This window comes from Cyprinus carpio, chromosome B1, assembly GCF_018340385.1.
Source record: "Cyprinus carpio isolate SPL01 chromosome B1, ASM1834038v1, whole genome shotgun sequence".
Taxonomy (NCBI): Eukaryota; Metazoa; Chordata; class Actinopteri; order Cypriniformes; family Cyprinidae; genus Cyprinus; species Cyprinus carpio.
Window position 1 is genome coordinate 19558447 of NC_056597.1, and position 24870 is coordinate 19583316.

The 24870-nt window shown below is 34.0% G+C and overlaps 1 protein-coding gene across 1 annotated transcript in view; it reads right to left on the minus strand.

The window, feature by feature from the left end:
* The window catches only part of LOC109101436 (voltage-dependent T-type calcium channel subunit alpha-1G-like), a 77918-nt gene that overhangs the window by 37197 nt on the left and 15851 nt on the right, over nucleotides 1–24870 (minus strand). The window contains exons 3-6 of the mRNA XM_042715976.1: nucleotides 7887–7998; nucleotides 5538–5671; nucleotides 4061–4158; nucleotides 2992–3151 (exon numbers count right to left, since the gene is read on the minus strand). Of these exons, the coding sequence (XP_042571910.1) occupies nucleotides 2992–3151; nucleotides 4061–4158; nucleotides 5538–5671; nucleotides 7887–7998 (504 nt within the window). The remainder of the gene's footprint in view (nucleotides 1–2991; nucleotides 3152–4060; nucleotides 4159–5537; nucleotides 5672–7886; nucleotides 7999–24870) is intronic.

Genomic DNA, 24870 nt, shown 5'->3' on the forward strand with positions numbered 1-24870 from the left:
ACTACAACTGCATATATTTTAGACCTTCCACTGCAGATTTCAAGCCAGCACCTTCAGAGGACCTGGATCCAAACCATAACATTTGTCATTTCTAGTGTTGTAGCATTTGAGATAAAACAATTCCCTCTTTTGTCACACAAAAATTTCCCAGAGGTCATCTGTTTTTTTCGAGCTCATGCACTGAATGTATTACACAAATATTCTGTAGTTTAGTAAAGACTTAAGAGAAATGTATTTTACTTTATAAGTTCTGTATTTAATTGCACCAAGGTTCACACTGATTTATTTTGGAGAACTGAAAGATGAGGGGGTGGAGGACACTAATATGACTGCTTTTCTCAAATTAATTGAGTTATTAAAATTCCTTGGAATATTGATGAAAGAAAGAAAGAAAGAGAAAGAAAGAAGGAAAGAAAGAAGCCTTTATATCAAAGCATTTATACAAAGCATTATATAATTCAATCGAATTGCATTGTCTTGAAATGGTAATTAGTCAGGATAGTCGTTTTTCTTTGTTAAAAAGTAATTAAAATTAATATACAAAGGAGTGGACTCCCTATGAAAGTGCCAAATCTTGTGGCCAACAGAACTAGCTGCAGGCTCCAAAAATAATGAGTAGATGTGCAAACAGACAAATTTGCACATCTCATGGGAATCACTTAGACAGAAAACTATTTTCACACCTGAGATAGGTGTAATGTGACTGGCAATTTTTGTATTTGTGCAGCAAGCCACGGTAAACATTTATTAACTGGGTATTTCTATAAAACGGGTGCCTTTTCCAGTTTTACAAGGGAAGTAAATATTTATATGATTTTAAACATTTTATCAAAAAAAAAAAAAAAAAAAAAAAATCCCCACATTTAAATTTTCAGTAGTTTGTTAAACAAAATGGTAACAGGGTGGAGTTTTTAACATTTGTAAAATATAATGCTCATATCTCTATATCTATAAAAAAAAAAATGTTTCATTTTTCATTAGTTTGTTAAACAATCTTTATTGATAAATGTAAGTAAACAAAATAATTGATTTTAAATCATTCAGAGCCTCTAACAGAAATAATGTTATGTGATCAAACTGTTGAAATTGTGAAGACTTTTAAGTATTTAGGAATCATGATTGACTGTAAATTGAACTTCTCTGATAAAGTGGCTCTTATTTGTAAGAAAGCAAATCAAAGGCTATTCTTGCTAAGGAAATTGAAAGAATTTTGTGTGAGCAAAGCTGTTTAAACAGGTTTAATTGAGAGTGTTTTAGGGTATAATATAAATAATATTATATAATTAAATAAAGTTAAATTAGACAGAATTATAAGAGCAGCTGGAAAAATTATAGGAATAAAGCAAAAGTCTGTCGCTCAGTTATACCAATTTGCTGTTCAGAGAAAAGCTTTGATTATAACGAGAGACACAACACACCCCTTGAATCATGTTTTTGAATTATTACCATCATGTTGTCGTTACAGAACACCAAAAGCAATTAAAGCAATATATAAACAAACTTTCGTACCAAATGCAATAAGTCTTTAGAATAAGAGGTAGGAAATATATATTTTAATTTTGTCATTGTGGATGTTGTGTATGGTTAGATGTATTTATTGGATGTTGTGTATTGTTAATTGTTTTGTGATTGTATGGTGAGACCAAAGATCAATTATCAGCTTAGGCTGAACAATAAAGTACTACTACTACTACTACAACCCGACTGAAAAAAAGTTAAAAAGAGGAGAGAGTAGCTGTTTAATTCTTTAAAGGAAGATGCTGTAAACTTTGTTACTTTAAAGGAAATATTATTGTAACAGGGTTAATGCAAAATCAAATGTTACCTTTTATTTGGTTTTCATGAAATGTTATCATTTGCCAATACACCAAGAACAGTTCAAAAAGGCATCCACATAAAACAAATATCTATGTTAAAATACAGTAAAGTATAGTAAAAGTTTACATGAGTTATTCAAAGTTATTAACAAGGCAGCTGCTTTGTAGAATGACAAAAAAAAAAAGTTTCAATGAGAAACAAGACTTTTCTGAAGTAAAGGCCAATTCTTTTGAGTTTTGAATGCAGATAGCAGCAGATGTACATAGACTGAAGTGGATATTGTTTTTGGTGTTTGTTTTTGATGGTTTTTGACAGACAATGCAATAAATGTTGTATGCACAAGAGAGCTGGATTTTTAAAAGGGCAGCATAATTTGAGTGAGAGAAGCAGACGTTGCTTGGATAGTGTTGGGCTTTGGGGAGGGTGCTGGAGAGACGCAGCGATGCACCTGAACGGGTCAAGGCTTCTTTCAACACACTGGCTTTCTGGTATGCAGTATATCAGGGTGGACAGTTGTCAAAATGATTCACTGGTGCAAACTGCCTTTATGGATACTCATTATTCAACTCTTTACTGTGTACACTCTCTATGATCAATGAGGCCCTTATGGAATATATAATGTGAGAACTGATATCTTGTGTCAGCATACACAAAACAATATAATGCAACTTTTATACTTGGCTTTGCTGTAATCTGCTGTGAAAATATATATCCTTCTTCAGTGGCATGCACGAGTGGGCAGGGGGTGGGGGTGAAGAGAGTCCCGTCGCTTAACCCCTGTAAGTAAGTAAGTAATTAAATGACAAAAGTTTCATTTTGGGGTGAACTATTGATTTAAAGCCTCCAGCACACTTGCCTCACAAGCTTCCATTGTACTGTAAATGCATTACTGTACAAGCTTGTTCTTTGTTTTTTACAAACTGAGGGATGAGTTAATATAATTTACTACAGTAATATAGCATAAATTCAATAAATGCATTAAAGCCTGGATAGTGGCCTTCAAAGCCCCCGAAAAGTCATTCTTCCATCTGTTGACACAACATAGACAGGTTCCAATAAGGAACAAAACCATGTGGTTTCAGAGCAGCAATGATTGCAGCAGCAATTTTGCGAACCCCTGCAATTGGCATGTATCGAGTAGCTTGCATTAAAAAGCAGCGGTTTTGCACTCACATTCTGATGTTGCTGTCAAAAAAGCAGCGGTTGCGCAGAAGCCCCGCCCACAGCTGCACACCAACAATCCCGAAAATGAAAAACACGAAGAAACAAAGCAGCAAGACATTTCCCAGCATCGGTAAAGTATCCAAGAGCAACGTCACCAGGATTCGCATACCTACGAGACAGAAATACATGATGTCACGAACACGCATTTAATAACACGTGCAATGAAGCATCAAAGCCATCGAGGTTCACTAGACACGTTTACAGACGAGACTGTGGTGTTACATTTAACTTTGATAACTCTGATCTGACATTCACACACTTCATGAACACATTTTCTCAGTGTCTGTTGTGTATTCAGTAATTGAGCCAAGAAGTGAACACACACACACACACACAAACAGAAACTTGCAGGGCTTTGGCTAACGCTCGGTGGTTTGAGAATAATCGAATTGGAAACTTAACAGCCACGGGCTCTCACTCCTCACTGAGTCCAAAATCTATTACTGCTTTACTGAACACACACACACACACACACACACACACACACACACACACACACACACACACACACACACACACACACACACACACACACACACACACACACACACACACTTATTTGGTATGTGTTGACAAAAAGAGTGAGCTATAAATGGTAAGAGTATCCGTGCATGTCAAGAATTTACTGTCTCAGTCTACATTAAACAAAACAGACACTTACTTTCACTGCTGGACTCCATCCATGACTGTAACATACACCAGCACCTCTCTGAGGACTAATAGCGTGTGCGTGTGAGTGTTTGTGTATTTTTTGTGGTCCATTAACTATATGATTTTGGATTGTGGGCACTTAACTGCAACAATCAGCGTCAGTGACCATGTTAATACATCATGGTAGTCTTGTCTAGTCTGTGTGTGTGTGAATCTATAAATACAGCAGGCATGTCTTTTTTTTTCTTTTCAGACCAACTCCAGATCATGTGCTTCAAATCAAAAGCTGGGTTGTAAAACAGTGACACTAAGAGAGAAACGAAAAAGATATACAGAGGGAAACAAAGAAAGGGAAAACAGCACTCACTGGGAACTCTGTTGATGGCTCGTAATGGTCTGAGAACTCGTACGGTTCTGATGGCTGAGAAACTAACGTTATGACCATCTAAAGAATACTCCAACATCCTAAAACATAAATAAAAGAAATTCATTTGAACCAGCTTGAAACACAATAAGGCAATATATAGAATAATAACGTAGAATAATAACATAATATATATATTTTTTATAATGACATTCAATGCATAATAATATAATATAATATAATATAATATAATATAATATAATATAATATAATATAATATAATATAATATAATATAATATAATATAATATAATATAATATAATATTTTTGATGGCATTCAATGTACATAATTTATAGTATATTATTAAAAAACATATTTATAAAAAATGAACAGGCAGACCATTAATATTTTGATATTTTAATTAAGATGTGATATCAATTTCATTTATAATTAAGACTATACACATTTTATTAATTCCTTGAAGCAAAGTTGAATTTTCAGCATCATTACTCCAGTCTTCAGTGTCACATGATCCTTCAGAAATCATTCTAATATGCTGATTTGCTGCTCAAGAAACATTTCTTATTATTATAAAAAAAAAAATTAAACAGTTGAACAATTGATGAATCGAAAGTTCAAAAGCATAAAACCTTGGACAGTTTAAATTGTTTCCCACATGAATTTTCACAATTTTAACTTTTCACAATCAAACATCATGTTTTCTACACAGAGACTGCATTAAAATATCTATTTCTTACTGCTCACAAACTCACAAGTTGTGCAACAAATGATGCCACACAGCAGCATGAGAATATTTAATGTCACTAAATTGATTTAGAATAATTATATGTTCTCCCCACTGAAAAGCGAAAAGTGGATCTTAGGTCAACATCAATGTCTATGCTATTTATACTAGTTAGTGTTAGTTTGGTGCTATAATTTTAACCTGACTGATCGGCTAAACTAAACTAAAAGGCTAGACTATTTGGCTAAACTAGGTAAGAAGCCAAATGGAAACACCAGTACACCAGAAATGTGTTACCTTTGTCCGAATTAATGACCAACTTCCTACTTCCTCACTCACACATGAGCACATTACCGTTTTAATGAGTTTTAATGAGTGATCAGGCACTTGAACTGATTTTTCAGAAAACTTGAACTGAGAAGAAGACTACAAATCACTGTGTCAGTGACAGCACAAATGACAAGAGAGACACGATACAGACAGACACAGAGACGCTTGCCTGGTGGTAATTGTCATTCATGAGCTTAGCTGTGACACATCGACTTGACATTAGAACTTGACCTGACATTAAAGCTGGATTTGACATTAAACAAACACACACACACACACACATACACAGACACTGTAATAGTTAAGAGTTTAATGACTCATCAAATTCTAGGAATCGCACACTTATAGTTGACTTTTTAGATTTTCGGAGCGTGGCACTCACAGCTTTGTGATTTGTCACTCACCCAGCCATGACGATAAAGAGGTCAAGGCGGTTCCAGGTGTCACCAAGGTAACATTTCGGACCAAATACGCCCAAGGCCACCATTTTAACCACCATCTCCACAGCAAAGAATGCAAAGATGAAATCATCAAAGGCCTGTGAAGAGAAGAACCACACATAACTCGTGAATACATTACATTAAGAAAAGTGAAACAGCTGTCATTTCATTTAAAGTGCATTTTAATACGGGTCTAATTAAAAAAGTTTCCTCTTTAAACCTGATTTGTGCAATTAGTCTAAAAGCAAAAAACATTTCCTCTAGAAAAAATTTAAGAAACAATTTAAATAGAATTGTTTAAATATTATTTTGGCAAATGTTGCTCAGGTCTGGGTAATAACTGATTACATGTAGTCTGGATTATGTAATCAGATCGCCAGCAAGCTTTAAGGACTACTTTTTTTTTAAACAACAGAAAATATGATGCATATTTTAAAAAGACTTCACAATAAACATTAAGCTATTATGAATTTGTCTTTATTTGTATTAAGTAAACTAAATTAAACATTAACTAACAAATGTTTGCTGAATGGCAGAGGCAGGCTAAACACATAAGAAAAACATTATTATGATAATAATGCGACTTGTTTAAGTTTTATTTATTTATTTATTTATTATTATTTAGTTTTTTTTTCCACCAGAGCACCATTCTAGTCTTCTCCTCCCATTTCTACCAGTCATGCTTGATTCAACTTCCCACATCTACTACCTGGGTTGTAGGTTGCCAGGTTGAGGTCACAAATGGTTGAAATTAGTATGATGTGTCTATTGTTTGAGTAGGATGCGTTTCATACAAGATCTGGCAACTGGACAACCTTAGAATAATATATTGATGTGAGGTTTGGGCCATACAAATTATGGGAGTTTCCCAGGAAAAATAACAAAATGGGAAGGGGGTGGGATATGAGTGTGAAATAATCAGAGACTCCTGGGAAAAACGGGAGTGTTGACAGATATGCTTTAATTCTCTACTACTATATGTTGGCATTTAGAACAGTAAATGCATGAAAATGCTTCATGTCACATACAGTGGGCAAAAAAATATTTGGAGACTTCTGGACACTTAAAAATGTCTTAATTTTACAACAAAGTGGCATACGCAAATAAATGATCTAACTTGACTCTTCTAAACCATTTTTTCTCATTTGCTTTCGACTAACTTTACCCAAGGTGATTATTAGCTGGTGTTTGAAGTCAGTTTCCTTCAAGTTCACACAGCTGTTCTAACAGAGTACCCACAGGTTTCATCGCCTAATTAATCACATTTAAAGTTATACTTGTGTATAAAATTCACAGACTTCAACAATAAATTTCAAGCCAATCTCTGTCAGACTTCAAATCGCCTGTTGTGAGCAATGTTCCCGTCATTATGCAGATCCACAGGTTATTTGCAAGTTGTTCTGGTGAGATTACAGATACATATTTTTCGGAGTCTGTCGCTGATTCTTCATGGTGTTGCTTGTGGGTTTCTGTAAGAACTGACAGTTGACGGCATTTGGGAAGCAAACAAATGCTTTCACGCTGCTCTGTATTGAAGTTTTTCTTGAAAGATTTGTACAATAAATTGTTACAGTTATTTTACTCTACATCATAAAAATTTTATGATGTTTTATTCTACATCATAAAATACATCTGTAATACCCCCTTGAAAACGTCGCAAACTAACAAGATGCTAAAAGGGACAGAGGTTGCTGTGGACAAATAAACATCACGCCGAACAGGTAAACTCATCTACTCACTAGTCCGCTTTTAGAGACTCATTGCATTTATAATCATGCTCTTGCAAACTTCCAAAAATTTTTAAATAAAGACTGAAAGTCTTGTGACCGCGTGTAGTTCATTTATAGTCTAGATTTAACTCTTTACTTCTGATGATAGTATTTAGCCTTCAAAATTCATAAAAGCTGTGTTTATTTGTGAAGATTATCAAGAACAAAATGCAAAGAATCAAAAACATTTGTTGGTCACAAAGCTAATTTAAGCTGTGGCAGAAACAAGCTCACATAGAGTAATGCTAACTTCTGGGTTGGCCTACAAAAATATGCCATCAATGCACTTGCTTGATACTGTATGTGCATTTCTGCAAATACCACTTAGTTTGATATTTTGTTTTATGTAATCCAATGGAACATTTTAAATATTGCTTAAATGTCTAACTCTTTAGGCTGCTGTTTGCATTTATTACATGCTTGTGTCTTTGATTTTTTTTTCCCCAACCAGTCAATCAAACAAACTGGCAGAATCAAGGACTCAGAGATTGAAGTCTTTAGGTAATCAATCCACGTGTGTCTGTGTTATGTAAGTGTGTGTTACCTGCAGGATGCTGCACCTGTCAGAGTGGCACTCCAGGTCTTGGCAGGGCTGGAACATGCCGAGCGTGACGCAGTTGAGCAGAATCACCAGCATGCTGACTCGCTCAAACCACGTAGAGCTCCAGTTAAGGTAAATACAGCTCACAAGGAAATCAAGAGTTCAAATATTTCTTTCATATTTCACTTATTTGTTTTCAGCGTCAGAACTAGTCAAGAGATTTTATTTGTCTGTTTCTACAAACTATGAAAAAACGGACTACACTAATTGCAACACTAATCTTTCTTAAGTAATGATAATAATACACTATTACATTTTTAGTATAGTGCCAACAATGAAGAAACAGAAAAGTGGCTTTAAACAAAACCTGTTTATCTCTGTCTATCCTGTTTATATAAATACTGTATAATGCTTTCATTTTCATTTACTCTTGAGTAAAATGGAGTGTCTTAATACAGTTTAGCTGTTCAAAGCAAAACATAAACATACACTACTGTTCAAAAGTTTGGGGTCAGTAATTATTTTATTTTATTTTATTTTATTTTATTTTATTTTATTTTATTTTATTTTATTTTATTTTATTTTATTTTATTATTTTATTTTATTTTATTTTATTTTTATTCATTTATTTATTTTAATTTAATTTTATTTTATTTTATTTTACAGTGAGGTCTCTTATGCTATCAAAGGCTGCATTTATTTGCTGAAAATTTTAAATATTAAACATGTATTTTAATATATTTAAAAATTCAGCAGCCTTGTCTTCAGTGTCACATGATCTTTCAGAAATCATTCTAAAATGTTGGTTTGCTGCTCAAGAAACATGTCTTAGTATTATCAATATTAAAAAAAATAGAAAAATAGAAAAATATAATGCTTTTATAAAAAAAATGACTTTTTTTCAGGATACCTTTAATGAATAGAGTTCAAAAGAACAGCATTTATATAAAAAAATAAAAGTATTAATAAATGCAGTTAAATTAATTTTACATTTTGAACAGCAGTGTATAGTATAGTAGAGAAAAGACGAAACAGAGCAGAGTAAAATAGAGTTAAGTAGACAAGGGCACAATTCCATTACATAATTATATTAATTTCATGCTTGCATAATTTGCATCATAACACTTATGATCCTGTACTGTATCCCGTTTGGAGAAATGCTGCAATATTTTCCCATCACCAACTGATAGAACAGAACAGAATTGAATAGCTTTTTAAACATACAGCTAACCAAAAAGTGAAAAAGATGGAACTGAGCATGAATAATGTACTGCATTTGTAGATTAATAATTGATTTTGTTCTCAAGAAGGTTGAAATAATAGAATTTGAATTGCATAAAAACCCATTATAATGCCTGCTTTAATAAAACATCTTTTTTAATATACTCAATTTTCTGTTTGCGACCATAAACCATACAACATAATAAAATGCAATAAACCCATTTTGTTTTCATATGGGTCTAATTAAAAACTGCAATTACATTTTCAGATTGCAGTGCACTGATCTACACACATACCTGCCGCTGTAAAGGAAAATACAGGCCCACAGGCACCGTGATCAGACCAACCGCTTTACCTCATTAATCATAAACCTGCCACAGAAACACACTGTTCACACCATCTCAATCACCAGCGTAAATCCTGCAATTATCCTCACTTACATCAGGATACACCACACCACTTACAACCCGATTAAACCCTAAAGACTATATCCATCTGAGTCTCAGAGCAGCATTAACAGACAAGAGGGATGTGATCAGGCCCCTGCTGTTTCCTCAGGTCTCTGTCTTACCAAAACCCTTCAGGAATTCCAGCAGATTTCCCTCTTTCTAGAACTGGGACAACGTTCCCCTCATCAAACATTTATCCAGAGCCCACACTAATGCATACAGACAACTCCAGCTCTCGTCTCTCATCCTCAAGATTGTTGTGGTCACATTCATGCCACTTCGGCTGAGGATAATGATGATGGTGATAGAGAACAGAAATGGGATGAATAAGGTAAGGTGATGGAAATCTTTACAAATGCAAAAGCAGTACTGTTATCACTTCATATGCACATGCACAAACCAGTGTTGGCGAGTAAACTTAATGTTCTTTCTTCTACGGAACACAAAAGAAGATATTTTGAAACATGACTCTCTTTTTTTTTTGGCCATATTTTGAAAGTAAGTGGGGTCCAATAGGGTTTTGAAACAGATTTTCATTATGTAGTATAAAAGATTTATTTTGTGTTCTGCAGAAGACCACATTTTCATTGTTGGGCGAACTATCCTTACTTTAATTTATGTGTATCTCATAGCACAACAAACAGTTTTAAATATCTTTCCTGATACTGCAGTGTTGTTTTCTCTTTCACTACTTGAAATAAAGCTGAAATAATTAAACATAAATATTAAATTTAAAACTCGGAAATGTCAGAAGAAAATGTAAAATGTTGCATGGACAAATAATTGAAACTAATTAAGTAAAGCTGAAGTACTAAAAATACTAAAACTGAAATGAAAAAAAGCTAGATAGAAATATTTATAAAATAAATAAAAATTAAAAAAACAAATAAAAAAAATAAAAAAACATAAAAAAAAATTACAAAAAAAAAAAACTCAAACAAAAAAAAATTACTCAAACTGAAAATATTAATAAATACTAAAAAATAATACTTAAGCAAAGTCTTGAAAGTTTTTTCTTCAAAGGTGCAGTACAAATCACGATTTTATCACTATATATTTTTTTTTTTTTACAAAATGAGATGTCCTATTATTTCTCAGACAAAATTCTGCACATTTCTTTGTAAAATTGAAATATGTTAAATAACAAAACTAAACAGAATTTTTTATATTCTGAAGGTTTTCACAGAAGATTCTGTTCGTATAACAGTCACTTGAAGTATGGCGACATCTATTATTTAAAAACGTCACCCTTCAGTATACACTCTTAAAAACAAAGGCTCTTTATTGCCATCAATGGTTCTATGAAGAATCTTGAACATCCATGGAACCTTTCAAATGCAGAAAAATTTCTTTAGATTTTTAAAATGTTCTTCAAAATGATTATTTTAACTGTTCACTAAAAGTCTCTTTAAGGGAACCAGAAAATGGTTCTTCTATGGCAACACTGCAAAAACACCCTTTTTGGAACCTTAATTTTTAAGAGTGTATTCACCTGTAGTGTCTTGCCTTAAATAACACTGACACAAAGTCCAGAGCCTCAAAATGCCAAATGAAAGCCTGGAGTACTCTGTCATAACACATTTAAAAATTAGCAACTCACCCTCGCATCAAATTAGTGGAATTCAAAGTCATGTACTCCTCGACTTCTTCATAAAATAGTGCAGAAGGAATCAGTATATGGCTGAAAACACAGATATGAGATTTCTTGAGATCTCCAGGACCTAATTTGTTGGACACACAATGATTTGGTTTCTGGCAAAATGGCCATAACCCCATTTCTCCAGGGATTCTACAGCACAAACTGAAAAACTTATTTCATAGTGCACAGAATTTTTCATGCAATTGAATCACACAATTATTTTTAGCACTGATAATTATCATAAATTTTTCTTGAGCAGCAAATCAGCATATTAGAATGATTTCTGAAGGATCACATGACACTGGAGCAATGATGCTGAAAATACAGCTTTGCATCACAGGAATATATTACACTTCAAAATACATTAAAACACACTAGAGTTATTTTAGACTGTAATATATTTCACAAAATTACTATTGTTTTACTATTATTGAACAAATAAACTTCATAAAGATAAGTACTGTAACTTATTTTTAAAAACACAGAGCCCACCATTGAATGGTATGCATCATTATTTATTGACATGTCTAAGACTAAGACTGTGCATTCCAAAAACTAGGACTGTGCATGTGCAGACAGTGTGTAATCGCTGCATGTTTGCGCAAGCGCGTGCAATGTGCTTATTTTTATCTTCTTGAGGTGCATCTGAATCCAAACATAAACAAAGTGCACATACTGTATACACACACCGTGCATGCTCATTATCCTGATTACTCCAACAAACCATAATACACAACTGTTTCTATGGTTGCTTAGTAACAGTTTGGTGGCTTTTGATGTGAAGTGAAGAAAAAGACAGCTGAAAAGCTGAGGGCTCAGTGGGTTTCATGCACTTCAAGTCAACATATTTAAAAGGTCATTTCATGCCCGTGAATTATAGGAAACCAATCTAAAAAGTCAAAAACAAGAGGACACACACACACACACACACACACACACACACACTGTAATATATATACTAGATAGATAGATAGATAGAAGTTGACTTATCATAACAAATGATAATGCCATTTAGCTGTTTAGTTATGAATTATCTGGTTAGTCATTATGAATCTGTTTACTGTATCCATTATCAATCATATGAGTGATATTTTAATTGTTTTTATAGTATGATCATGCAGAGTTGACATGATTTGTGGTTACTGAAGCAATATAATACCAGTTACGGGGCCATTACTTGTGGTGTAATGCATCATATACAGTACGCGTTCATATTCTTTGCTCAATGTGTTTATTGGCAGAATTACAGCATCTCCTGGGGATGTAAAAATCATTTTAAGTGTTAAATCATTATAAATGTGTGGAATTAGTTGGTGTTTAAGAGGCAGGTGAGCAAACAGGAGAAGGGACAGACACAAAGGAGAGAAAGAGAAAGAGGACAAGACAGATAAAGCGACTGTGATCAAGAGCCAGACAAAACATAGACGGAAAAAAAAGAGACCAATTATGGTAGCTTCCGATTCTCGTGTTACCATGGGAACCTCCCACTGGAACTTCGTGGGAAAGAGCAGTTTCACTCCCCTAGGACAATCTTACACACATGCGCTTATAAATTGTGATAAAGCAACATGAACCTCTGAACTGCGCCTGTCATGTTGAGCTCTAAAGGAGGTTTTAGGAGAAAAAGATCAAACGCTAAAATGCATCTAAGTGAAATTCTGTTGGGAATGACATGGCGAGCAAGATTAATTACTTGACTTGAATAATTATCCAAGTTGCTAAGATTCTCTGTTTATTGCCAAGTATTCATTATTGGGATTTCCAGCATAATAATGTATGCTTCCTCTGAATTTTTTTATTTTTGTTTCTTTTGTCACAACGACACATTTTCACAGCTCAAAGGAAAGGAAAATCGTTAACTTAACCCCTGGTCAAGTATGTGCAATCCTTTTGAAGTATGTTTGTACTGTGCTACAGTCATGCAATCAACATGCATTAGAAAAAGTCATTTATTTCTTTATTTCAGTTTGAAAGTGTGGAATTGCATGTGATGTCCTCAATGAAGGAACCTGCCTTTGCCTCATAGCTACAGAGCGTGAAAGAACAAGTGTAGACCACCCTCATTATTTATGAATTACTGCAATAGTGCCTTCCCTTTTACAGAGCTGGTATATACTCTGATGAATTACGTTGAACTAGACTGACCTCTTCCAGTTGGGATAATTTTAGGTTTATTATGACTTGAAAGGTTGGGAATTGAGAGCTTTTTTATTGCTTGACCACGCAGCGCAGTCTGATTCCCAAACTTATGATTCGTATGCAATCCTGTTTCCACGAAGGAACTAAAACGGTAGTGCTTACAAAAGGCAGGTAGCATTGTAGTAATAATCCTAAAAACCATCTGGTTACGAGTTTATTTTAAACCACTAAACACAAACTGAACTCAACTGTTGTGGCTTTTTGTCCATGCAGGGTTATTTTTTATTATTAGTTAACTGAAACTGAAACTAAATCTAAAACCATATATTACTAGAAACACTTAAAAGTAATGAGGCTTTTCATATCATTAGCTGTCTGAAATAGTGAACAGGAACATGATTTGTGTAACATTAGCAATGCATTATTAGCTGTTTGATAACGTAGTCAATCCAAAGGCTACTGCTACCAATTACCGTTATGTGTCTGGCATCGTAGAAAGCGAAACATAAAATGCACTAGCATTCTGATACATCATCTGATATGACCTTGTATAATTCACTCTTCCTCCTCTTCTTTGGAATCAGTTTCTGGTTCAAACATGTATGGCTTAATGAATATAATATTGCCAGTTTCCAATGGGTAACATTTACTACTTCAGTTAACCGAGTGAAAGTGGAGCAGGTAGTCCAAGCTGGTGTGCACATGAATACTAGATGAGGTAAAGGTGTAGACTAGAGTTACATTTAAAGGCATTATGAAATAATTTTCATGGGGGGTAAAACACATTTAAATATGTTATTGTGATTATAAAAGATTTTTAATAGATTTTTAAGAGTTTTAAGGGAGGTCTTTAACAGTTACAAGGATGAAGCATAATAAACCATGAACACTAAAGATGTTTTCATGACCAGGTGATTATGTTATAAGTAACTGAGTCATTGGAGTCCCGATGTTTATATATATTGATTCACAACATAGGGAGTGGAATGAGACCCAGCAGTTCTTTTCCAAGAAAACAGACCAATGACTCATCTTGCTCTCAGGAGCATATACAAATATTTGTCCAATAAAATTCTCTCTAGAATGAGAATGTCTCTACGTCCTCTGACTAGCATTATTAGCAGGTAGCAAATCAAAGTTCATGAACTAAAAATTCCTGTTTCAATAGAAAATACACAAACACAGGAAAGAAAATTGTGCCTTTTAAACCATTTCATAATGTATTTAATATATCTAATTTTGTTAAAAACTGTTTAAATTAAAATAATCCATTTAAAATTAGTTTTGTAGATAATTTCAGTAATAGGTTTTTATTTTGTAAACATTATACTTGATATCTTTAACAAAATAAATAAGTAAATAAATAGCTTTATTTAAATAGTTAATTTATTTAATAAATAATTACAATAAATAATAATAATAATAAGATTAAAGAATAAGAATATTTTTTTAACTTTTTTTGAAGATTAAAAATATTTTTGTTTATGAGTTTGAATGTTTATGAATGTATATATACTTATTTACACATTGTATACAGATTTTGTTGGTTTATTTTCTTTTTGTAACAGTGTAATAGAATAAAATTTGAGAATTTCCCCTTCAGTTACATTAATAGAATGTTCAGCATTCAAAATGCAACTGACATTGTTGCCCTTATGTTTACATACTGAATTGGTTTTATTGTTTATTTTTATTTGCATACTAAACTATGATTGAGCTTGTTGTCCTCTATATTTAAAGGTGCCATATGTAATATTGACAACTAGTGGTTGAAATGGCTACTGCAGTCCAAATGCAAAATACTGGAGAGGCTTACATGTTTGCAATACCCTGTGATTTTCAACGACTGGCAACCTGTGGTGTCGAAATACTACTTGGTAAATTGGCAGTGGGCGGAATCACACAGACCAAAACAAAAACAGACATTCTGACATGGAATGCATATTTCAAAGTTAAATAGCTGATTGTAGCATTGTTTTTCCAGAGAAACAAATACTTGAACGTATATCTAAATATCCATTTTATACTTTAGTACAGTAAAAAAGCACATCTAACCATTAATAGCCACCTATATATGCAGCAAAAAGGCACTGTCGCATTGTGTGTTGTGTCTTTCCACGGCTGACAGAACACATGCTGTGTGCCGAGTGTACTGACAGTGACAAAGCGGATCTGATTCTGCATTTAATTTACCTAAACCTGTACCTGATATTTCAATATTCATATGCTGCCTTGCCAACACCACCATTTCCTTCAGTAAATGCAAATCCACTTTTTATTATATTACTGATAACATGCCTTGATTAGTGTAACATGACTCGACAACATAGACTCTTGCCAGATGTGACTCTGTATACAAACAGGATATGCCATAAACTCAAAACAATATTCTACTCTGCTTTTAAAATTGAGTTGAGGTTGTCAAAATATCCTCTAAGTCCTCCAAATAAAAACCCAACTCAAACTGACGCAGTGATGCCATTCCAAATGTGTGTGTGCCTTACAATAGTTTATAAAAGTGCTTACTATGGCACTACTTTACTTTCTTCACTGCAGTAAGTCACGATTCATAGAGGGGGATTTAACCACACTTCAGTGTTTTGTTGATGCAAACTCGCTTGCAATCCCAGAAAAGCAAGGTATCACATATACTTTGTGCTCCCATACATCATGCTGCATTGCAGTAACACTCCTAATGCGGACCCAAAGGTTTCGGACGTCACACATATATGCACCCTTCATCAGAGGACAGGGGGACAAAGGAACGTCCCTCAAACTTGTTTTAGCGCTCAGGGGTCAGGCTAGAGAGGGCTGATGGATGGGACTGGGCAAGCGGATCACATCTGTCATATGTACACCCATTAGACACAGAACACACCCACACACACAATCACACACACATTTTGTAATCATATCAAAAGCACATTAGAGAGTATAACAACTGAAAATAGAAGGTAAAGAGAGGTTGTTGGAATTGATATGAATTTACTTACTCTCTTATGAGTGAGAAAATTATGAGGGTGCTCAATTTTTAAAATGTCCTTAAATAATGAAAGTAAATTAAAAGAACAACCTAACTAGGTCTAAAACATTTGCATTTATTCAGAGAAACACACATTCATGCAATGTCTGAACATGTATGTGTTCTGTTTCCTCAGAGTTGTTCTAGTGTAAGTAAAAATCCTCTCAATAACAGTGAGTAAATAATTCAGACAGACTGCATAAAAGAGAGAGAGAGAGAGAGAGAGAGAGAGAGAGAGAGAGAGAGAGAAGTGGAAGAGAGTATTTTGCTGTCATCAGGTCATGAAGCAAAATGGTACTGTACAACCATTACTAGGGAAATTTTACGATTCTGGCTACCTGTATATCCAAATAATATGGAGCCCCTAAAGGGACATGATAATAGAAAAAAAAACAAAAAAAAAAAAACAAAGGCTCAATCACTTGCAAAACTTTTGTGATGGAAATAATATCAGGTGGGAGGAAAAACTACTTTTCAGTGCTTTTTAAGCAAACACAAAACTTCTCAAGAGATCGCAGATGTTTCGTAAGAGAATGCAATATTTTTTCAAGAAAGGGCCAAGAATTTGGGGGAACAATACTTTTGCGAGAAAAGCAATGTTTCTCATGGGAATGCAATACTTTTGTTAGAGAACCTATATGTGTCACAGAGAACGTTTCTGTAACTCCCTCTTTGGGCTATCAGAGGGCCCCATCACCGGAGTTTTGATCATTCTCTCTGCACTACATTTCCCATAAGCCCCGTACCTGGCACTGATTACTTCTGACACCTGTACCTCATTAACTCAGCTATTTAAAGCAGGTCCACCTTTGCAAAGTCTTGTTTTGCCTTGGTGAACATTTCTGAGCATTTGTTTCTTGTATTTTTGGACTGCCTATTGTTATTACCTTGCCTGCCTTCGTTACCAATCTTTTGCTGCCTCCCCCTTGGACTGTTGACTTCATATTGGATTATTGTTGTTGTTTGATTGCCGCATGCCCCGACCTTGAGCCTGGTAACTGTTTATGATTCTGTCTGCCCTGCTCTACTGCCTTACCTGTGTATTCACCACTGCTTGTACGACCACATTCCTAATATATCTGCAAATGGATCCCAGTCATGGTGATGAATCATTACAATATGATTCGCAGGAGAACACAATACTTTTGTGAGAGAATGCAAAGTTACTTGGATGAATGCAATCCTTTTGCGAGGGAACGCAAATGTTTTACAAGAGAGTGTGATACTTTAGCAAGAGAATGCAAAGCTTTTCAGAGGAAAACAATACTTTTTCAAAAGTGCAATCATTTTGCATAAGAATGCAAAATTTCTCTAGAAATTTAATACTTTTTCAAGAGAATGCAAATATTTTGTGAGACAATGCAAAGTTTCTCTGTAGAACAGTAGCAGAAGGAGCTGAGTGTTTGCAATGTTGGTACTAAAGTTAAATCTCTTCAAAATCGTTATTGTTAGCTGAAATAAAGCTGCACTTGACAACTAACTGAAATAAAATATTTAAGCTGAAATACTAAAACTGAAGTAAAATAAATTAAAGCTTGAAATTTAAACCTAATAAAAATGACAAAAGCACATCAAATTTAAAACAAATGAAAACTGAAAATGTAAAAATCAAAGGTAATAACAAATTATATTATACTAAAATAACACTGGAACCTGACGACAGTGTAATTTATATAGAAGGGAGTCACTTGTGCTTCAGCCTGGTTGGTGCTCACGGAACAGGACACAGTATTCAAGGGAGGAAACCCAAGGTCTAACTCGGACCAAGGAAACAGAACCGGACCACACAACGTTTTTAATTTATTAATAAAAACCTAACTGGACTCTGAAGAAGATGCATGAGCGTCGAAACGTTAGTCGGTTTTTATTAATAAATTAAAAACGTTGTGTGCTCCGGTTCTGTTTCCTTGGTCCGAGTTAGACCTTGGGTTTCCTCCCTTGAATACAGTGTAATTTATATATCGATACATATCTTATAAAATAAACATTCTAAAAAACAAAAACAAAAGGGTTTTGCAGTTTGATGGCATTGGAGAATTTTTACTGAAGTTCTTAGAAAAACATATGCATTGGTGCAGTAAAGATCCAGCAATTCAGTACCAGCAATTCTGGGCTGTATTTCTGCAGTACTAGAAATCATTCTTGCATAGCAGCAGATCACATGAAATGTTGGTACTCTCTGCTGTCCTTAGTGAACAAGACAGTGTGACCTCTCGCTCTCATTAGACCATTAGAGAGGCTGTTAGTCTCACAAGCCAGCCAATGCTTTGACTACCATCATTAAATCTGGTACAAACTGTAGTTCATTCTGATCAAGAACTTTCCTCTCAGATATGAGAGGGTCACGTGACCAACATGCTAAATTGACAATTTTTTCAGACGTTTAGGAGCAGGTAACTGACTGCTGTGTAAGTCAGCAAACCTGCAGGAGGCTCGTGATCATATGACTAAAAGTGCTCTGCACCCAAAACACAGAGGAAGAGGCATTTTAAAGGCTTTTAAAACTTCCATGGTGCAAACAAGTCTCAGTTCAAATTAACATATTTTGTATGTGCACACCAAATGTGTGTGTGTGCGAGATGAAAAGGGAGAGAAATCTGGCTGATATTGGAGAGTTAATTAAATTGTGTGAGTAAATGTCACACAGTTTTAGAGACAAGCTGCTCTTTCTGTCATCCACACACACTCACAATTAGATATGAACTCCGGGAGGTTTAATAAAGCAGGAGACTGAAGCAGAGAGACATGCTGACAACAACATGCACACATGCACACAAACATGCGTGCACACTCCAGTGCAAATCAGTGGAAAACATCTGATAGAATCTTCATGATAAAGATCTCAGTTGCGTTTCGTTTACAGATCAGCTTTGTCTCGTGTTTCTCTCACATACAGTACAGTAAGAGAATATACAGATATATATGTAGCTATAATTGAATGTGGATAGATAAATTAGATCGCTTGAGTAATTCAAAGAGAAATATTTGAGTTCATACTGATGTTGATGGTAGATTTTGGTATCCTGAGCACAGTGTGAGACATTGTTCAGATCTCCTCTGAAATGTGGGACTACCAGGATTTTTCAGCCAAAAATGAAAATTCTGTCATAATTTATTCCCCCTCATGTTGTTCCAAACCCATATGTTGTTTTTTTCAGGGGTCCACTATAACCACATCTGCCAAGCTCCAAAAAGTACGAAAACACACTGAAATTTAGTGTGCGTGAGAAAAACGAAAGCCCAGTGCTGTTTTGGCTTTAGTGATGTAGACATGCCATTTTTGTATCTGGATGCAAATGCTAGTAAGCCTCAGCTGAGCAATTTTTAATGAGTAATGAGTTAAATTTGGCTCTGGTTCTACTGTAGCTATTATATGACTTCAAAAGGCATGTAATATAACATATAAATCATATTAAATATATCATAAAACATCAAATATAAGACCTTAAGACATTTTTAAGACCTGCACGCATAAAATTAATACAGTATGTCCAAATGTAACCCATATAATCTCAAAATAAATCATGTATGTCTTTAATACTGTCAGCTGCTCATTCAAAAAATATGGAGATAAAATATGCATTCTTTCAACCATGTACAATATAAACATCATAGTATCATTATTCATTATAGTATATCACAGAATCACTTGCATACATGTGCAGTATTTATTGATTGTGAACTGCTCTGAAACTGCGAGCCTGCAAAAGTCCCGCTTTAGTACTTTGAAACATGAAAACTTACATTTATTTAATGAAATGTTACCCTTTTGAAGTTTAACATTGACATTGGGCTTTATCATTGCATATACAATGATATGTTTATCATCATGGAAGTGAGTCTATTTATAAAGAGATTGATCATCTGCTCCTGTAATCATAATTTGCGTGAAAAGGAGTAAAAGTGGTTGATGTTTTACTGCTGCTAGTGTTCAAGAACTGTATGTAATTGCTCTCCATCTCAGCGTTGTCTTCAAGAAGAAGTTGAACTCATTTGTATTTGTTCTTTCCTCTGTATTGCTCGACATTTATGTTACAAGTTATTGTATAAAGAAACTATTGATCAAATCTGGTGGGCTTTTCTCACAGATACATTAATATAAAGGATTGTCCATGAGAAACCACTATAGCTAAAGAAAAAGAAGCCTTCTAAATTCGGTTTGTCTTTTAAGAATCCATCTTTGTCACTTTCATGAGGGCTGTATAAATCGCAGAGCTGAAGCTCCAATTTTATGCACAAAACAGTTACAGACTGTTCTGACAGAGCGTTGCTTGCTAATCCATCAGTGCTTCATTTGAACATTAAAATGCAGGAGGGCTTCGGCTAATTTCCCTTCAACGGTGTACTGTGGGCTTGGATGGGATTTGTGGGGGACATTAGTGAGGACAGAGTAAAGGACAATGCTCAAGGACTGTGAATTCGAAAGATGACATTGCTCTTCATGTCCGCACATAACCTGAGTGAGTCCAACCGCTGGCCGAGTGTGCAAATAAATGCAACAAAGATTCAAAGAGGAAAGTGAAAGTCGATCAAAAGTCAGGCACAGAACATCTCCAAAACTGAATGTCCCCTAGGAAATATTCATGCAGGATATTTGACAGGCAGAATGATGAATGTCTCTCACGGCAACTGTCTAACTTAACATCAACATCAGAATGACCTGTTACTTGCCACAATTGGACTGTCTGCAATTGATTATATTAAAAATAATATTATAATAGTAGTATAAATGGTGTAATAATATCTATAATAGCAGCAACTGTATTCAACATTTGTTTAACAGTTAGTATGCGACAACCAGAACAATCCTTTAAAGGAAGCATTAGAATGAAGGATCAAAGGCAGTTAACAAACATGATTATAATTTATTAGTGTAGCAGTAATAATGTCAATGTATAATTATGGGTGTTCCATAACAAAATTACAGTACACGTTGTTCATTAATATAACTCAATACTTATGTAGCATGGTCAGTGTAATGTGAATTATGTCCCAAACACACACACAAATACCCATAGGAAAAAAAAATCTATTTAATATCTCACTTGTTTCTATGGAAGACTATGGTTTCTGCTACAGAATAAAATAAATAATATAATAAAATAATATATAATAATATAATAAATAATAAAATAAAATAGTAATTTTGACTTTTCATTTCACAATTCCAACTAAAAAAAAAGGACACTTCAAAATTGAGAGATATAATCTTAGAATTCTGACTTCTTTCTGAATTTATATCTTGTGATTCAGAATTTTTCTCTCAATTCTAAGTTTACATCTCACAATATTTTTTTCACACCACAGAATAAAAAATAAAAAAGATAATTGCAAATTGATCTCACAATTCAGATTTTATTTTTCGAAACTGTCACAGTTCTGACTTTTTTTTTAGAATTGCATGTTTATTACAAGTTTGTCTCATAATTTTGAGTTTATATTAACTTTTTCTCAGAAATGAAATAAGAATATGGGTGTTAATAATAATTAAACACTTTGAATTGTCAGATAACAAGTCCCAATTAACTTTTGTTTATTTATTGTTTTTTTATACAAGAGTTCAATGGGAAACTTAGACTTGCAAAAGGGTAAGTTTCTTGTTAGAAAAAACAAACAGTAATCTCTTATGTGTATCCCCTGGAATTTCAGTACACATTTCAACACATTTAAAACTAGACTCAGATTCTGCAAGAAAGCATTCTAATATCTAATATCATCAAATACATCAGAAATCAATTTAGATGCAAGCCACGTTACTTTCATTGCTCTTGATTTTGGTACCAGAATTATTATTATTATTATTTTTTTAAAGATTTGAATTGTTTGTGATGTCAAGACACACTGATGGCTTAACTCATGAATATTTATAATGTCAATTTACAGTGATTGGCAATCTGTCAGGGTACCAATTAATATTCATAGTTTTGGTTCAGCAACACTAGCCTATGCTCACAATTTATTTAAACAACTGCTTCATTTGTGTCATTTAAAAAAAAATCTTAGACAAAATTGATAAAGCATTCCGATAAAGTTTGAACATAACTGGAAGAATAATGGCTGTTTCCAAACAGGTTTCCCAAGCATATTATTTCTACATTATTTATATTCTATTTTGTAAAATTGTGAATCATCTTTTATTTTTCCAGTTTTTTTATTTTTTAAATTTTAGTACTTTTATGTGCCTTTGTATTTTCTTTTTTAAATATTTATTTTTATTTCAGTTTTATTAATTTTAGTACTTAAACTTATTTTATTTCCAGGAAAGGCAGCATTTCTAATTGTTAAGTATTTTAAGTTTACATTTTTCATCAGAATTTTTATTTCATTTTATTTCAGCTTCATGGAAATTAATGATAACATTTTTTAATCATTTAAGTTTTACTTTACACTCTCTCCCGTCTGCCACTGTTCAGATATACATGTAGCCCCGCCCCAAACTCATGCCATTGGTTGAGGCAGGAATGGACAGAACATGGAAGTCCATACTCCAAACGACTGACTGAGTTGTTTCTGCTCATTTAAGTGAGATAGAATTTATTTCAACATTTAACTTCAACTTGAAGTCTCCTAAGCAACCTCTGAGCACTGAACTTTTCCTCTGGGAAGACACACTCACAGGACATTCTCTGACTCATAATTTCAGCATCATCAGCAGTTACCGTCCTTTCACCCTGACACTGAACCTCAGGATGTGCCGTAACCCCCAGTATGACTAATGATGCTGTATGTTAGCATATGGAGAGCATGACTGCAGGTGAGTGAGTGTGAGTTGGACAGGGAGGAGGTAAGGAAGGAGACTGTTTGTATTTAATAAGACAGAGTGCCTCTCTTCATAAAGTGTAGAATGACTGATGAATGACTGAACGGCTGCCATTCATTCCAACTTGGAACCCTCCACAAGGACATCGCTATGGAAACTCTCCTTTCCTCCCTCACTCCTCTCTTGTACGTCCATCATCCTCATCTTTTTATTCAAGCACTGCTTTCATCAGTAAAATTACATTTCGTAACTTTGGCCAGATAGCAGGGCTTTTCCAGCACACAATCTATCCGTCCATCCATGTGTAGGCTATTAAGCTTTTAGCAGAAACTTGGCACTTTGCATATAGATGCACATAGTTATACTAAAACACCTCTCCACACACACACTCTGTTCAAAGGGGTCAAATCATGATTTTCCTTGATCTTTCGATATAACAGAGCTCAGTGTACTATGTAGTCTAAACGTGCCCTAGCTTTCCTGCTCATCTCATTAGTATTCATAGGTATTTTTACGTGAAGGTGTACTTCTAGCACACATGGGTGAATCTCATGAAACCTGTCAAGAACCTGTCTGGGTCATATTTTGCCCTAAAATCCAATGAGAGAAATAACTCCTGTTTTTAGGACCATTAATGGTTTCTTTTAGCTAATATGATAATTTCTTCTTTTTTTTTGCATCAGTGATATTTCTAAGTGAGATTACATAAACATACACAGTCATTACAATCTAAAATAACTGGTTTCTTTTTTTATATATATTTTAAAAAGTAATTTATTTCTGTGATATCAAAGCTGAATTTTCAGAAACCATCACTGTGTCACTTGATCCTTTAGAAAGAATTCTAATAAGAAACTTTTTTACATTACCATTGTTAAAAACAGTTGTGGCTGCTGTTTATTTTATTTCAGGAATATTTGATGAATAGAAAGTTTAAAAGAACAGCATTTGTTTGAAATATAATTTTCATAACGATGTAAAAGTCCTTAATAAATCTCACAGTTCAGTCAATTCCAATTTCACAGCATTTAGAAAGAGGACAGAGAATTCATATATATTTGTCAATCTCTAAAGTTGTATATTTGTAAAAGTATTTACGCAGTAGAAGCAGTTCGCATTGACAGAAAACCCACATCACATTTTTATATGCAAAAGGTTAGCCATTCATGACAAACAAAGTTTACAAAAAGACCAGAGGTGAAAGTGGTCATATTAAACTAAACATGACCTATTAACTACTTTATAAGAAAAAACATGACAAAACACTGATGACATGAGCCCTTTAAAACCACAAATGTAACAAACTAAAGGTTTATGCAAAGCTTCACTACTTGAGCTGACAAATAAACATCTCCTGCTTATCAAAATGATTTAATTCTCCCTTCATTGTTTGGAAAAATTCAGAAATTCATGGTGTGATCTGTTGACATAATTTGCGGTGCAGTAAAGAAGATTTTAATTGGACGGGGTCTGACACATCGCCGTTCTAATGAGCTGTGAATATGATCAAATGATCAGATGGCTAAGAAGCACAGAGACAAGGGTCATTATAGCTGACACCCTCTGCTCACTGTGTGCACTGCAAAACTCAGCTCAGTGGAAGTGGGTTTAAGATGTGCGATTGGACTGTTATATTAGTACATTCTGTGCTTTGTAAAAGACCCTTTAGGAAATAACTATTTCAGAGCATTAAAACATCAACTTTAAAATCTTTAAAACTTTTTAATGTAATGGGATTATATATTATATATATATGT